This window comes from Schistocerca piceifrons, chromosome 5, assembly GCF_021461385.2.
Source record: "Schistocerca piceifrons isolate TAMUIC-IGC-003096 chromosome 5, iqSchPice1.1, whole genome shotgun sequence".
Taxonomy (NCBI): Eukaryota; Metazoa; Arthropoda; class Insecta; order Orthoptera; family Acrididae; genus Schistocerca; species Schistocerca piceifrons.
In genome coordinates this window covers 552,502,499-552,520,683 of record NC_060142.1, presented here as the reverse complement: position 1 = coordinate 552,520,683, position 18,185 = coordinate 552,502,499, and the positions used below count along the sequence as shown (strand labels likewise).

Genomic DNA, 18,185 nt, shown 5'->3' with positions numbered 1-18,185 from the left:
TCGGGTTTTTAACACTTTATAATATTTATTATATTAAACTTACAGTTATAAATGATACGTCAAATGAAAGAGCAACTCAAACAGTTTTACCAGGAACCTTATAAATGTTCAATGTGAGCACCATTTGTCACACAGCACACATCAAGTCTATAACAGAGTTCTTCCCAAACATTGATAAGTGTGTCTTCAGTGATTGTAGCAACAACTGCTTCAGTCCAGTTTCTTAATTCAGGGAGGTCTGCTGGTAGCGTAGGCATGTACACACGATCCTTGGTGAAGCCCCAAAGGAAAAAATCGCATGGCGTTGGGTCAGGTGAACGTGGAGGCCATGCAAAGCAAACCCTGTCATTGGGCCCCTTGGGTGCCGTGAAGTTCAACCAATCGTGTACTGTGCTATGCCAATGAGGTGGCGCACTATCTTGCTGGAAAATGAAGTTCTCTGGCACATCCTCTTCCAACTGAGGGAGAGCCGTTGCTCTAGTGTATCAAGGTAAGATGTGCCAGTTACAGTTGGTTCACCAAAAAAGAAAGACCCATAAACCTTCCGCTGGGATATGGCACAAAAAACAGTCACTTTGCACTTGTACCACCTCTTGAGGCTTTTCTGAGCCCCAGATGTGTGTATTGTGAGTGTTAACGTGTCCACTAAGGTGAAAGATCGATTCATCACTGAAGACAACATGATCCAGAAAATCTTCATTGTCATGAAACAACATTTCATTTGTGAAGTTGGCACATAATCCATGGTCTGCTGGCTTTAGAGCCTGTAATAACTGTAATCAGTAACAACGTGTTTCTACGCGTTTACTTAAAACTTTCCAAACAGTTGACACGGGAACTTGTAATTCAGAGCCTGTAATAACTGTAAACAATAACAACATATTTGTACGTGTTTTCTTAAAACTTTCCAAACAATCAACATGGGAACTTGTAATTCATGGCTAGCCTTCCGGACTGATTTCTTTGGGCTACAAGTGAACAACTATCTCACTCGCCCAGCAGGCTCTTATCTAACTCTTGGTCGTCCTGTGCTCTACCCTTTACGAAGGCAGCCGGTATCTTCAAATTGATGATACCATCTACGAATGTTGTTATCACTTGGAGGATCACAACCGAACTTCAGCCAGAATGCACGTTGCACAGTAACTACAGATTCGATCTTTGCAAACTGCAAAACACAAAATGCTTTCTGTTCACGAGTCGCTATCTTCGCTACTACCGCTGTGTAGCGGAGTGTGGTGGAAACATTGCATGCTGCGCATCCGTATTGGTTCCAAACGCAACTGTTTGAGTTGCTCTTTTATTTGACATATCATTTATGAGTGTGAGTTTAATGTAATAAATACTGTAAAGTGTTAAAATCCCGATATTCATTTATAAACACCCTGTATATCAATACTACAGAAAATCCGTTGTAACTGAATTGCAGAAATGAAATTGAAACATAACAAACACAATATTTGGTAATGAAAACAACAAAAAAATTATCAATGCTACCACGCAAACTATCAAATTCTAGTCAATAAACCTGAGCATGTTCATAATTATGCATGCCACAAGTGATCAGTTCTTATAATACACAGAAAGAAAATAGTGGAAATGTTGGCATTAGAGAAAAATCCTTTATGCAATTCGAAATGTTTTCACAAATAAGTAAGCCACAGAAGCTGTTTCCTAACTACATCTACATGAATACTCTGCAATTTACATTTAAGTGCTTGGCAGAGGGTTCATCGAGCCACAATCATACTATCTCTCTACCATTCCACTCCCGAACAGCGCGCGGGAAAAACGAACACCTAAACCTTTTGTTCGAGCTCTGATTTCTCTTATTTTATTTTGATGATCATTCCTACCTATGTAGGTTGGGCTCAAGAAAATATTTTCGCATTCGGAAGAGAAAGTTGGTGACTGAAATTTCGTAAATAGATCTCGCCGCAACGAAAAACGTCTTTGCTTTAATGACTTCCATCCCAACTCGCGTATCATATCTGCCACACTCTCTCCCCTATTACGTGATAATACAAAACGAGCTGCCCTTTTTTGCACCCTTTCGATGTCCTACGTCAATCCCACCTGGTAAGGATCCCACACCGCGCAGCAATATTCTAACAGAGGAAGAACGAGTGTAGTGTAAGCTGTCTCTTTAGTGGACTTGTTGCATCTTCTAAGTGTCCTGCCAATGAAACGCAACCTGTGGCTCGCCTTCCCCACAATATTATCTGTGTGGTCTTTCCAACTGAAGCTGTTCGTAATTTTAACACCCAGGTACTTAGTTGAGAATTGTACTATTTATCGAGTAATCGAATTCCAACGGATTTCTTTTGGATCTCTTGTGGATCACCTCACACTTTTCGTTATTTAGTGTCAACTGCCACCTGCCACACCATACAGCAACTTTTTCTAAATCGCTTTGCAACTGATACTGGTCTTCGGATGACCTTACTAGACGGTAAATTACAGCATCATCTGCGAACAACCTAAGAGAACTGCTCAGATTGTCACCCAGGTCATTTATATAGATCAGGAACAGCAGAGGTCCCAGGATGCTTCCCTGGGAAACACCTGATATCACTTCAGTTTTACTCTATGATTTGCCATCTATTACTACAAACTGCAACCTTCCTGACAGGAAATCACGAATCCAGTCGCACAACTGAGAAGATACCCCATAGGCCCGCAGCTTGATTAGAAGTCGCTTGTGAGGAACGGTATCAAAAGCTTTCCGGAAATCTAGAAATACGGAATCAACTTGAGATCCCCTGTCGATAGCGGCCATTACTTCGTGCGAATAAAGAGCTAGCTGCATTGCACAAGAACGATGTTTTCTGAAACCAAAATAAGATGCATAAGAGTACATGCAGAAGATCATGCAAAAATGTAATTGTTGATTGTGTCTTGCTGGTATACTTTATGTATCACCAGAATCTATTTGGATTTTCTGCCAGATTTCAAGACAGCGTTTTGTGTGTGTGTGTGTGTGTGTGTGTGTGTGTGTGTGTGTGGAAACTAACCCAGGCTGAGTTTCAAGCATCTTTAAATCATTGCCAATTTTGGAAATTTTGTCTTCTTTTAAATCTGGCAATATTGCGCCCCCCCCCCCCCCCCCTCCCCCAACCCTCCCATTGGGTATTTGGGGTAATTCACTTGGTTTATGTGGTACAAATCTCCCAATGGAATCCGAGTTGAAATTTGTAACACTTACTAGGATCTATGGTCCTTTAGCAGTGTACAAAATTTAAGGTTCTAAGTCAATGCAGTCAAAAGATATAACCATTTATGTCACATATTTTGATACTCACAAACTCACTCATCAAAACCAATTGGCTAGAAGGAAATTTGGCAAGATAAAAGGTTTCACAGTAAAAGTAAAGGAAAAAAGTCTGAAAATTGTTAATTTGTAATTTCATCACATAAATATGTCTTTTTGCCCTTAGAATTAAATTACATTCATCCTCTTCAGAAGCATAATAGAAAACTATTACTGTGTGCAAACATAAAATGTTAACTGTGGGCATGTTACAGTAAGTAAATAAAAAATATTTTATTAAAGCTTCTTGCTCTACATATATGAACTGAAGTTGGCTGCTTGCTTCTTTTTGTATGCCCGGGTAAGTGTCAGGAACTACTCTAGAGATGTTGAGGTCCTGCCAGTTTTTAAGTAGGTGTACTTTCCATTTATTTTTGGCAAATTTGGTTGTTATGGTATTCAGTCATATTATTAGGGCTATGTCTGTCATGATGATCTCGATTTGGCCAGGATTTTTTTGTCACTAATGAGTACGTTACGTTATTGCAATCACTTACACTTTGTGTTGGCTCCCAAACTAATTACTCAGAATAATTTTTGAACAATGTTTTATGACTATCACTGACTTTAAGAATGTACTTTCACCAACATATTGAGGGTAGATTGAAGTCACCACCAAACTGTACTTGTAAGAGTCTGGTATCCATTTGAGACTAGACCCAAATTTTCCATGAACCTTTCAGCAAATAGATCTGAGTTGGAGGTTGGTAAAAGGAACCAACTATTAATTTATTCCTTCTGTTGAATATAACCTGTACCTGTACTAACTTCCAGAAACTATTTACTTCAGTTTCATTACAAGCTAAACTACTTTTAACAGACATAAAAATGCCACCATCAAGTTTTGTCTATCCTCCAGAACACTATTAGGTCCTGTGTAAAAACTTCAGCTAAACTTCTCTTAGGCTTTAGCCACCTTAATACCTTCACTCATTGATGTCATCTTTCAGTGCTTGTAAGAATTTACGCTTCAGTACTTCCTTTAAGTCTTGGAGCTCTAGCTATTTCCTAAACGGCTATAACATTTACAACTATAATATCTATATTTCCTAGGTGTAACCTTGTCCTGTGTTTGACCTGCCTGCTTTGAGACTGTACCCCCATTTGTAATTTTTTGAGTCCCTCTAAACTAAAAAAAACTGCCCTGTCCACTCCACAAAGCTCCTACAATCTGTGTAACTGCTGCTTGCATGTAATGGACCCCTAATCTTCTAAGCAGGTCCTAACACCTGTACAGCTTATGGTGCATTTCAAGAATCTGTAGCCTGCACTGTTGCAGAACTGTCAAAGCCTTTGATTCAGACTCTTCACTCACATCTGTACCAAAGGTCTGCAGTCAATCATACAATGTTACAGATGATGAGTTCTGCCTTCATCTTGCAAACAAGTTTGACTGTCTTTTTAATATATAGCTTCACCCTTGCTTTTGCTAAAATTTGCTTCACCAGAGGGAAGCAAAAATCATTTATCCTTTTGGTATTCTATTTGGGAATATATTTATTACTCTTAATCTCGTATGGATTGTTGGCAACACACACCATTATTAAATAAATGTACTGTAAGACTGTACCTAATAATCCTAACCTCTTAAACAGGTTACTATGGGATATACATGTATGAACCTTTCATGACATTTGTAATTACTGTCTAATTAGTGATTACTTGCATTTGCGCAATGAACACTATTTTCCTAATATACCTCAAAATAGTAACTGAACCTACAGGTGTTAGCAGAAATATATATTTTTTCCCCATCATTCATCATCTCGAACACCCAAGAAATTAGAACTTCCTGTCTTGTTTAATATTTCTTGTTGATACAGTATATTAATTGGAAGTGGGCTACTTTCAGCCACACAAAACTGTGAGAACTGTCAAGAGTACCCCGTGTGCCAAACCAGATACTGATTGTTAAATAACTTAAGGGTTTGCTAACGAGTGACGTCACAGATACTGATTTCTTAAAAAGTAATTTTCTTATTTTTTCCCCCTTCTGTTAACGGTTCTTTACTTGGTTGAACAAGAACACTTTTATTGCCTGCAAAATAGGCTAATTATGTCTTGTTGTTCACATGAAATGGTGTATCATTGAGAGCAAAACAAAGTTGGTTAGCCCACCTTTTGAAAGCACCATTGTTGTGTGTCTCCACATGTAAATTAGCTGGTGGCCTTTCACTAATTTCTGGAATAGTTTAGTGTAACTTTCTGTAGCCTGTGTTTTTTATCTTTTTTAAAAATGAACTAATCAGATACACAATGACACTTTTCCATTAAAATGTAACTTCTGTAATAGAATATTATGCTTTTGGTAACTTGTTGATTACAGCCAGTATTATTTTTTACCATTTAAAAATTTGTTTCTTTCATAAATGTATGAATATCTGACTCAGTAGAGTGGCACTCTTGAATGGCATACTTTTTGATTGGCTAATTATTCTATTATTGAACTGGTGCATGGTAATCTGTGAGTACATTTCTGTCCAGATATTTTACAAATGATGTGAGACGAGCAATTGGTTGGTGGTTCAAGAATTTGTTCAGTTACCTTTACTTGTCTGGAAAAAATACTCTGGCGTATAATCAAGAATATTATGCATTTTAGCACAATGCATTTTTAGTGTCCTTTTGGAAATATTAACAGTACCATGAAAACTGTTACCTTGGGCCTCGATTATTTTACTTATATTTATTTACATTTACTATATTACTTATATTTACTATATTATTTATATTTACTATATTACTTATATTTACTATATTACTTATATTTACTATATTACTTATAGTTTAATTACACCAATGAATTTTAGCAGGGAAAGTATCAAGATAAACACGAAGTGTTTGGAGAATGGTTTTGGAGAAATTTATTATGTAATGACATTGCAAGGTGTCATCTTTTTGCATTGAATATGTATGCTTCGTGTTTTCACTAGTCACTTAACTCCTACACTCATTTTTCCAGGTTCAAGGAGCTTGCTTTGAAAAATAGCATGGCAGCTCTTCATTATCTCCAGACAACATTATCTGAGATAATAGATCACACCGATGAGGAACAGACAAGGGAGGTAAGATGAATTGCTGAAAGATGTTGGTTATCTGAGCTTTATCAGTCTATTACCAAGTTCTCATTACATCACTTAGATTTTCAATGTGTTATGATTGAGTAGGGTCAGGTATTAATATTGAAATTGATTTCATTTTCCCAAATTTATTATTGTATGATGCGAATGGGAAGTTTGAAATTTCCTCTTACCGCTGAGACTACTGTTGACAAGCCGGAAACGCCGAATATTGGAGAGAAGTTTTGTCCATTCTTGGAGAATATTTATGGAAAAAAGTCTTGCTACAAAGGCTTTGAGCTCCCCATCTCTCTTCTTAACATGGACTTGTGAGTCCTTTAGGTTTTGTGTCAGTTGTTGTTTGTCTGTCTCTGCCTAGAAACAAGGCATATCTTATGATTAGTGAACAAGTATAGTAGGAACAAAACTACTTACATTCAAAGCAAAATTGATAAATATCCTGCCCCCCTCTCCTCCCCCCTCTCCACCCCGTCTCCTCCCCCCCTCCTCTCCTCCGCCCCCCTCCTCTCCTCGTCCCCCCCTCCTCTCCTCGCCGCCCCCTCTCGTCGCCACCCTCCCTCTCGTCGCCCCCCCCCCCCCCCCCCGCCCGCCTCTCATCGCCGCCTGTCTGTGATGCAGCGTCAAGGGTAACCGCAGCCATGGTCTCCGAGCCGATAGTCCATGCTGCTGCAAACGTCGTCGAACTGTTCGTTGTCTTGCAAACGTCCCCATATGTTGACTCAGGGATCGAGATGTGGCTGCACGTTCCGTTACAGCCATGCGAATAAGATGCCTGTCATCTTGACTACTAGTGATACAAGGCCATTTGGATGCAGCACAGCATTCCGTATTACCCTCTTGAACCCTCCGATTCCATATTGTGCTAACAGTAATTGGATCTCATCCAACGTGAACAGCAATATCGCTTTACAATAAACCACAATCGCGATAGCCTACAATCCGACCTTTATCAAAGTCGGAAAACGTGATGGTACGCATTTCTCCTCCTTACACGAGGCATCACAACAACGTTTCACCAGGCAACGCCGGTCAACTGCTGTTTGTATATGAGAAATCGGTTGGGAACTTTCCTTATGTCAGCATGTTGTAAGTTTCGCCACCGGCACCAACCTTGTGTGAATGCTCTGAAAAGCTAATCATTTGCATATCACAGCATCTTCTTCCTGTCGGTTAAATTTCGCGTCTGTAGCAAGTCATCTTTGTAGTGTAGCAATTTTAATGGCTAGTAGTGTACTTGTTTTCGCTAAAAATTCACCTGTTGGTTTAACTAAGCTTTTTATTCAGGGAGAGAAGGGTGTTGCATTGTCGGCTACACTGAAGAAAGCTTTACAAGAAGAATTAGATGTGAAAAGAAGTGCTGTCTTGACAAAAAGACGAAACAGGAAGAGTCACTTAAAGAACATTTTCTTGTAATGAAAGAAATTGCCAGCCATGCCAATATACTGAAGCACTATTTTAGTTTGTGATTGATGGAATAGAAGATATTTAGATGCAAAACTTTTACTTTACAGTGATGGAAGTGTGAAAGAGTTTAAGGAAAAAATGAGGCATTACAAGAGAGCTGTGAAATCATTGCTCGAAAGAAATAACAAAAGTTACAGCAATGAAAATTTTGGAAACCATAGTAAGAAATACACCACAGACTCAGGTAACAAGATAATAAAAGCACAGCTTGGGATCCAGATAAAAAGTTTTTCAGTTGTTATGCTAGTGGCCACAGATCAAGTAATTGCAACCACAAGAGCAAGAGAATGATATGCTTCAGTTGCAACAAGTCTGTCGCCATCACATCTGAATGTGTGAAGGAGATGAGTAATCAAAAGGCAACCATGAATGCAAACCTGGTAAGAAAAGTATTTGCAAGAGTAATTTTTAAAAAAATGAATAAGTGACAGAGAGGTGAAGGTGCTAATCGACTGTGGCAGTCAATTTCTTGTGACAATCCTGCTAAGAAATAAAATGGTTTTGTTCTTAGGCAGTACTGGTTTCACAGCACTTACAGCTGCATCTTCTGGTGCAAGTTTGAGTCCAGTCATGGTACATGAAACATATTATGGGAAGACCCAGTATTCAAAATTAGTCCAATGCAACAGATTATCTGAAAAAAAAGATGTATGTTGGCTTGTTTGTGGGAAGAGACCAAACAGCAAGGTCATTGGTCTCATCAGATTAGGAAGGACAGGGAAGGAAGGCAGCTGTGCCCTTTCAAAGGAACCATCCCGGCATTTGCCTAGGGTGATTTAGGGAAATCACGGAAAACCTAAATCAGTATGGCCGGACAAGGGATTGAAATGTCATCCTTACGAATGTGAGTCCAGTGTGCTAACCACTGCACCACCTCATTCAGTAAAGATGTATGTCCTAAAAGTAATAACATATGGTGGAGAATGCTCATAAAATCAAATGTCAGCAGGCAGAGGTGAACAACCCCTACCTAATGGTATCTAGGTAAGATTGCACCAGCTAAAAGCTTTTTTGTGGCAAAATAGCAGTAAGTCAAGGAAAATGGATGGCAGTATGAGAATTTCTATCAAAACCAAAAACAGAGGTGTGCAGGAAGGACACGTAAGAATGGAAAAAGTACTGCTAGTGGACCGGGACCGTCTACAAGATACCATATGACAGTTGATGTTCATCTATACAACTTCACATTCAGTTTTGTGGGATCGATGTCCTACATATCTTATTACTTTTACGACACACTCATTTTTTGCAGATAATCTACTGTATGGGATTATGAATGCTGAGTGTTTGTAATATTTTATGTACAGCGTGACTTGGCTACAATTTGCACCTAAAGATGCATCTGCAACTGCTGTGAAACTGGTAGTGCCTACAAATATAAGGATTTTACAGCTGAAGCAGTTTTATTTCTCAACATGATCAGGGTCAATACGACCTGGGACAACCGGGAGATCTGGGAAAAACCCGGGAATTTATTCATCCGGGAATTTTTTAGAATTCTGGTAATTTTTCATTGTTTTAATTTTCAGTTACATTTTTGTAATCTTGAGTAGTAAGAACCAATACTCTAACAAAGAATATTACTGTATCTCGCTACTGCAGAATAATACTGCAGCAGTAAAACATGAATGAGAGAGGGGTGGAAAAAAAAGAAGAAAATAAAACTTAAGTTGCAAAGTTAATGCACCATATACAAGAACAAAACACAGTGCTCATACAAGTGTCTGCCAACAGCAAAATGTGTCAAAGCCTTTAGGAAGACTATGCAGTATTTCATAACAACAAATCGCCTCCGATGAACGTGACGTCACAACTGTTTACAATAGGTTTGTTTGAGCGGTTGCGAGCGAGCGTATGTGCATGTGCAGTTGAGTTGCGTATGAGTAGTACCTTCTTCCACTTCTGACTGCAGCAGTGTGGCAGCTGTACGAGCAATTGCAGCAAGCAGCCAGATGCTACCCAGTAAAATATTGCTGGTGGAAATAAATGACTAACAGGAAACTAAGATTACGTATTGTCTTTTCCGTGTATCCAAGAAAATGAAATTTTGACAAAACACTTTGGGCCAGACCGCTACACTACTAAGGGCCAATTATACAGTCCCCGGCTAGCAGCCGCTAAAGTTCTATTCTGGGAGTAGTGCGAAAAATGCGTTGTATGAACACGTAATAACGCCTAACCGGAGAACAAATGCGGGATAACTAATCCAGTGATTGTTGCAGGGTTAGTGAAGTTAACCAGAGAATAAATTTTGACACTGGCAGGAATATTTACAGAATTAGTGATGACAAGATTGTTTGTTAGAACGAGGAAGGAGAAGAAATGGAGACTCACACAAATTAACAGAAGAATGATTCCAAATTTATATAAAAATTTCGTACTGCTACTTTTCGATCTCATGCTTCAGAAGCTAGAGAGTATGAAATGTAAAACTATTTCTTAACATAAAACTTTTTGCTTGTAGTAGGCCTAATAGGCATTTGATATTGGTTCTTCATGAATTAAATTCTGTCGTGTTATAAAAATGACCATTTTTGGCAAAACAGTCTCGTTTATTTGGTGTGTGTAACAATTGCTTCAATATTAGGCAGGCCTATTTCGTTTTATCTAGCACACAGTGACAAAATACACGTAATCAGATCGAGAAACCACACCAGTCTTGGGTACATTTGTATTAACAGCTTTTGTGGGAGTAGACAATGACATTTCGTTTTTGCATGTAGCAAAATGTTGACGAACTTTGATGAGGTAATATATTCCTTCCCAGAAAGGAAAGTACGCCATATAAAGCCATGGCGAGATTGGAGAGAAAAAAGTGCTAGGACTTAAGGATTGAGGAAATGTGTACTGTCTTGCTTGTCTCTTGTTTTTACTCATTTTATGTATCCTATATTTAATTTTATGTCACTCAAAACTTCAAGTTATTAGCTAATAGACAGTAAAGACTGCAAATTTTCTGAAGAATGCTTGTTCTCCCTGTTACAAATAATCCCATCCACTATTAATTGTGAGATTTTTTTAAAGAGGGGCAGGATGTCAAACCGGCCGACTGGGAGCAGGAGAGGCACCACAGGACATTTTTAATTTCCACTGGCCTGAATATAGTTTGATGGCACCTATTACAAAATATTACATATTTGAATTTCACAGAGCGAAATACAGAGACGTTCAATAGAAGAATGCTGTGTGAAGAGGTGTGGCACTGCACTTCGGCACACGTAAGACGAAATAGAATGTGTTAACTTCCCTCGATCATATATGTTTTATGTATCAGACTCGTCAGAAAGATGTGCGCTACAAAATGAAGATATTTTTGAAAAGTCGATTTTTTAAAATTTTTGATGTGCTTCCTCTAACGCTCGAGGGAGGGGTAACGCCACTATCTAATATTGCTCCGGTTCAGAAATATCATAGATCCAGACCTGATGCACAGAGCAGTCTGAGTTGTTGTATGGAGGTGGTTGTCTCCATGTGACCCGTGTTAACGTTAAGTGATTTTGCTGTTTCCTCTTCGTTTATTGCTCTCACGTCAAATGAAAGCAAAACAGATTTCTGTGGCTGGGATCTATCAAGCGAATTAAAATACATTCACATAATTATGGAAGGCTAAAATATGTTATTAGTTTCAGATTTTATTTTGTTTCCACCTTTCTGACAGTCCGGTGTTAATTGCCTTGCAGAACAATTTTTGTTGTTGTTCTTGATGTTCACTGACGTGGCCATGGTACTCAGATTTTGCAGGTCTGGATGAATCTAATTTTTGAGGTGAGATCAAGGCATTGGAACATCAATGGATGAAGTACATTAGTGTACAGGGAGAATGCATTGAAAAATAAAAATGTTTTGCTAACATAAGTCGTTCCTTTCTATGCCATTCGAAGAACTTTCCAGACAATCCTTCTAAATAATAGTGATGTGGCAAGATTCTATAAATTATTTCTGCCAAGACAAATTGTTTTCTGGAAAACTGAAAGTTAAATAATCCAATTTTGTAAACACCAGTAATTGATGTTATTGTGAGTCTGAACAGGTATTAACTGCAGAGTTGTTCATCAACTGTATTTAAAACAAAGTGTTAAAGTCCTTAGACTATGTCATGAGCCCCGTACAGTGTAGATACCACTGTACAATCTCTCCGTTCTGAGCACATGCTCCAATTAAACCATTGTTTGGCAAACAAAGAATAAATAAAAGCCCAGACTCTTTGTCAAGCCAGAAAAAAAATACAAGTCCCAACTGTAGTGAATTCATGAAAAACTCTTAACACACAAACAGCAAATGCAAAGCCATCAAATAATGTTAATGCAAACTGTGGCTCAACTGTGGAAATTTCACTAGTGCTGGGGCTTGCAAGCAAATAATTGGAAGTTTCAACTAAAACATGCAGCTAGTACGGTGTGCAGAATGACGCAGCTCCTGCTTCTGTGCAGTCAATTTTTTTATTTTCTTTTCCTTAACTTTAATAGAATTTGAATTAAACAGAGTTTTAATTGCTAGAACAGCAATTAGTTGAAAATAACTTCTTTAAATCAGTCTTCTGACTGTTTTGAAGCAGGCTACCATGAATTCCTCTCCTTTCCTAACCTCTCCATCACTTTCAACCACTTAATAATTTGGCTATCAGATCACCTCATGTGAAGTCCGTCGAGCATTTATTGGACACGAGTGAGAGGTCAGTTCATGCACAAAACCTTGAGGGGTCTACAGTTTCATTATGTTTTAAGAATGAAAACCTGGTGCAAGCAGGTTCTAATCTATTTATTGTCTTTGCTATTCACTAATTTTGACTACTGGTCATTTTCAAGCACCTATCGCAAGTCTCAAGTCTCAAATATGATGTGAAGCTTGAGGCTTGTGATAAGTGTTTGAAAATGATTGATGGTCGAAATTAGCTAATAGCACAGACAATAAATGGAATACAGCCTGCTTGGCCCATGTTTTCTTTCTTGTACAGAAAGATTCAGCTAAGCTATTCAGCTCAAATATTTCGGGAACCATTTAAGGTATTGTAATTCTGTTTTCTCCCAAATGAATTGTGAGTAAGTCCTCAGTGAATGACATAGTCTTTTTTCATAGCTAAATACAGAGATAACTGTATCAACGAAACAGATTGCTTCTTACGCAGAAGTTTCACACACATATAACTAAATACATCATGTCAAATAAGGAAGAGTGTTGCCTGCTGCAATCCCAGTCTAAAAGGGGCACAGTGGATATATAGCATTAATTCTGTCTGTGTCGTTCACTTATATCAAGTGCTGGTTCGATTGGGAGGGGGGGGGGGGAAGTCTTTCACAAACCAAGACAATCTTCTTTATGAAGACTGCAGAGGAATGCAAAGCAAACAGTTGAGTTGTATGCACAAAGGTATCCCACAAGATGGTGTCCAACAAGAATGACATTTCAATGAATGTGCAAATAATTACTGAAATGGGGCTGGAATATGCGCAAGAGGGTAAGTAGCAAGCTTGCGACAAGTGTATCTTCATAAATAGATGTTCATGCAGCTATTGCTCATAATCCACATATTAGCTCCAGAGGAGTTAAGATTGCCTCAGGCATAATTCAAGCCAGAATCATTTGCAAACAGCTTCTATCCATAGCATGTGCCATTTCATCAGCGGATTAATCAGTAGAATTGCAGAAGATGCATTGAATTCTGTTGCTCTGTTCTGATAAGAGATCTGGACTATAGGTTCTTTGAAGAAAGAATTCTCTTTACCGATGAAACTAGCTTTACAATTCATGGAAAGCTGAATGTAAAAAAACATACATTATTGGACAGCAGAGAATCCACACCAGATGAGGTAGGTTAAACATCGGAGGCAGTTGGTGTGACATTTGGTAGGGGATTATTGGGGACTATGTGACTAGTTGTTACTTCATTGAAGAAACTTTAATGGGTGTTAATGTTGTAGGAAAGTTCTAGTGGAATTTAAATACTTACAGACACCGCTCACCAAAAAGCAGAAGCATTGAATTCTTTATAGGTACAAACAAGAAAGAAAACTTGCTAGCATTTGGAGTTATCCTTTTATTATGAACAGAGAGTGCGTGCCCTCCCCCCTCCACACACACACACACACACACACACACACACACACACACACACACACACACACCTCTGCCTATGCCCCTACGTGGTGCTATCTAGTGTAGTCTACTCAACACAAAGGATAACTCCGGAAGCTAGTAAGTTTTCTTTCTTTTGTGGGTGCCTGTTGACAACTCAGCACTTCTGCTTTTCAGTGAGTGGTCTCCTTTAAAGCTAAAGTATTTACAAATTTCAATGGGTAAAAGACATCCACAATTTCTTACTGAAGTGCTACTGGCTTTCCTAGTGACAGTATCCCTTGACATATGTAAATGTGTGTGGTACCAGGAAGATGAGTGCTTGGCTCACTACTCTCTTGTGTCTGGGAAAGCACCCATCCAGCTCTTCCCTGGTCATTGGATAGGACATTGAAGAAGTTATCAGTTGACCTGCATGTGTGCTTGATTTGACACAATTGGAAGTTTCTCTCTGGAGTAAACTCAAAGATAAAGCTCATGAACAACCCAAGAGGATTTAAAACATTGCATTGTGGCAGCATATGCAGTGATATCAAATGTATTTCTCCAGCCTGTCCAAAGTCCTTGTACTAGTGACTGCAAATGTGTATTTTAGTATACGGAGGGCATTTTGAAAATCTGATGATGTGAATAGAATTTTAAGGAAGTGTTTATGTCCACATTCCTGTGTGATGTCATTATAAACTCGTGACACTATGTCATTATTTAACAGACCTTAAACTTCAGTTACTCATTTTACAAGTCCATCCAGTTTTTGATGTGCACCTTTCTTTCAAGGCTCTGGCAGAATGAAGAGAACTATTACCAGAGTTAACTACTGAATCATACTTAGATGTGTGTGCCTTGCCTTCCAATTGGTGTGTCAGTCCAAGTGCATGTAGCTGTGTGTCATTGTATCACTTTTAAATTAATCTTATTTCCATCATTCTGTTTTTTCAACTTGACTGTCTTAGGTGTGCCAAGCTGGAGTGCTGCATCAGCTTCACAGTACAGTTCCGTAAAACATCATGAAGTTTCAAAGAAAAACAGCATTCCATGTTCAAAACCAATAAATACTAAGTTCTAAATATTGTAATTTCTCTGAAACTACTGATCAGGTTTTGAAGAATGAAATGCTTTTCAATTTCTGTCACTATACATCATTTAGTTTCCCACATTTCATTTGGGTAAAAACAAGACTATATGTTTATTGGTTCAGAAAATATTTGAGGTGAATAGCTTAGCTGATTCGCCCTCTCTAATCACCATGCAAATCTAAACATTGTAATATTGTGGAACAAACTTCTTCATACCTGATGCATTACAGTTCTGCTGCATGGCATTTTAGTCTGTCTAGTATTAAATATATTCCTCACTCCACTCAAATTAATAGATGCAAACCAGTTTGAGATTTCAGTAGAGATTATGGTCACTGGGCACCAGGTTATAACTGTAATCATTCTTTATATCTTTATTTTTTTTATTCTCTGCATATCCTGAGGCACACATTCCCTTCCACCCATTTTGTTCTCTTACTAAACAAAAAAAGTCCCAGAATTTATTAGTAAATGAACTGGTTAGCTTTTATGTGTAAGCTTATATTTTTGATGATTAGTTTGATTTCAAAATAAGTATAGTGTTCTTAGTAACATAATAACAACAGAGCAGCAGTAGCAGTGGTGGTGGCATTGACGGTGACAGTGACAATAAATAATAGCTTCAACAACTCTAGTTCTTTGAATAAGTGTAATTTTTCTCTTTGGATTCAATTACTTTAGTATTACACATATACTCTGTTGTCAGTGGCTAATATTTACTCAATTCATAACAAATGTGCAGCAAATTTGTTGTTCTTTTTATACCCTACTTATGTTTGGATTTAAATACTTGGTATAACGGTACTGACAGATGTTTATTATTCCTTTTGCTTTTCTTTTTAAATTCTGAGTAATTCACTGTAGAATTTCTAATGCCAAGGTGGAATTGAATTACATAAAATCTTGTTTTAGATTTGTTTGTTAGGCTGTTTCTCTTTCAGACTTTACATTAAGAAATAATATTTTAAACATTGGTCACTGTGATGAAAAATGTATTGTATTCAGCTGTAGTCTTATTTAATGCAATCTCTTACTTACAGTGCAAAGAAAATCCTATTTTCCAAACAGAGCTAATATATCAATAGCATATGTGCCAGAGGCTTCTTGTTTCTACAACTTAGTTCTTGGAAAGGATAACTAAAATCTGATATTAAATATTAGGATGCAGAAATTTTTGTAATTTTCTTTTTAGTTGTATTTGTTTATTTCAAGTACTAATTCAGTTTAAAGGAATAAATTTTATCTATTTAAGTTCCAGTTGTTAACATCAGTCCTTTTCCGAGAACAAGATGACAGCACCTTTGGTTACAAGAAAAGTGTTACTGAAGAAGAAGATCAGCTGGAATGCCATCGTAGGAGATCCCAGTTATTTGATCAACTTGTAGCTTTCTTCCCAGAAAATATGACTCAGCCAAGAGGTAACTTAATTGATCTAATTCAACTGTGATCCCAGCAAATATTTCGACAAATTTCTTTCTCATATGTACTATGTTGTGAACTGTCTTATGTTTCTGAAAATGCCCATCTTTCGGAGCCTCTTCAGCTCAGAAAAAAAGTTTTTGAGGCATGTTGTGCATATATTGTAACATACTGTAAATAGGTGTATAGTGGAGGCGTAGATCATTGATCACAAAACCCAAGACTGTAAAAAGTATATCTCAGGTATGCATCATTGTAAAATACTGTAATTATGTAAAATTGTCAAAGTATTTTTAACATCCTTCATCTGGTACTTGTTGTATAAAATGTCTAGGTTATAAATGAAACCAGTCAGACCGACCTCAAGCATACTGTTTTCTATAAATAAGTTTATTGTATTGTATACATAATACTTTTTAAAAAATCCTATAGCTTCCTGTTTAATGGTTTAATCATAAATGTATAATTTGTGTGTTATATGACTGTAGTGACTGTAATACAATACAGTCTCAGGCATTTATGTCTCTAAATGAGTATCTTATTTTGTGTATTAAGTATTATATTTGGCTACTGAACTAAAACCAGCATCTGGTGTAAAGTACGTGGGAAGTTTCTGGAAAGCTTATGACTTAAGGTTTTTGTTCTCACATCTAATATCCAATATCTATTACTGTTTCAGTCTACTTAAAAAATAACACACTTCCTCGTGGTTTATTTGGTATTTCATTATTTTTCATGATTATCTGCTGAAATAAGAATCATTATTATTTTGCAATGTTTGTGACAACATTCGGTTGTGTGCACTTAACTCGGTGGCCGGTAACAGCTTTGAAATTAAAAAGGTGAGGATTTAGATAAGTAAATGGAGGGATGTATTAGAATTGTGTGTGTGTGTGTGTGTGTGTGTGTGTGTGTGTGTGTGTGTGGTGTGAGAGAGAGAGAGAGAGAGAGAGAGAGAGAGAGAGAGAGAGAGAGAGAGGGGGGGGGGGGGGGGGGCCTTACCAAATGGCGAATGTTATATATTTGGACACATTTGTTTTGTCCAAATTTATAAAAGTGTTACTGAGACTGTCATGGATGCAAACATTTCCTTTGTGCCTTTTCACAGTAATTTATTACTGACAAGGCAGCAAAGTACTGCGAAAATTGTTAGATTAGTCTACTGTATTTAGTTCGGACTGCACCATGCTATAGTGTGTGTGACAAGTTATATTCCATAATCTTACTTAGTACTACAGAAAATATGTGTTGAAAGATATTTGTGAAAAAAAATCTTAGTTTCTTGCAATTTAAGTCAATTATATCAGAGGTCAAAAGTATCTGTTACTGATCAGCATACAAACATGTAAGACATCTGTCACAAGTATTGATAAAACATGAAGTATGCATAGTTACTAAAGAGAAAGAAATTAGATTGTTGTCAATTAAATGTAAACTTGTCAGAATCTGATTTTATTATCTTTGTTTTTGCAATGAAGATGCTGTGTGTGAAAATGCAAATTGGAAGCAAATAGTGGGAGAGGCTGGGGGAATCAGAAACCAGTGAAGAAAACCATGTTTTAAACAGATGACTAATGAAATGGAGAGAGAAAGGGGAGAGAAAGAGAGGGGGAGAGAGAGAGAGAGAGAGAGAGAGAGAGAGAATAAGAAATAAATTTGGAGATTCTTACCATTTTACTTTTAGTACTGATGCAGCCTGATATCTTTTTGGTTGTTCAGCTTGATCAGCTTCCTGATAGTAATGTTAATCTGTAATACTTCAAT

At 37.6% G+C, this 18,185-nt stretch overlaps 1 protein-coding gene across 3 annotated transcripts in view; it reads left to right on the top strand.

Moving 5' to 3' along the window:
* The window catches only part of LOC124798331 (muskelin), a 135,973-nt gene extending 118,642 nt beyond the window's left edge, over positions 1 to 17,331 (top strand). For all 3 annotated transcript variants that reach the window (XM_047261683.1, XM_047261682.1, XM_047261684.1), the window contains exons 14-15: positions 6,273 to 6,375; positions 16,255 to 17,331. In XM_047261683.1, the coding sequence (XP_047117639.1) occupies positions 6,273 to 6,375; positions 16,255 to 16,449 (298 nt within the window). In that variant the 3' untranslated portion in view covers positions 16,450 to 17,331. The remainder of the gene's footprint in view (positions 1 to 6,272; positions 6,376 to 16,254) is intronic.
* The last annotated feature ends 854 nt before the right edge of the window (positions 17,332 to 18,185 follow it).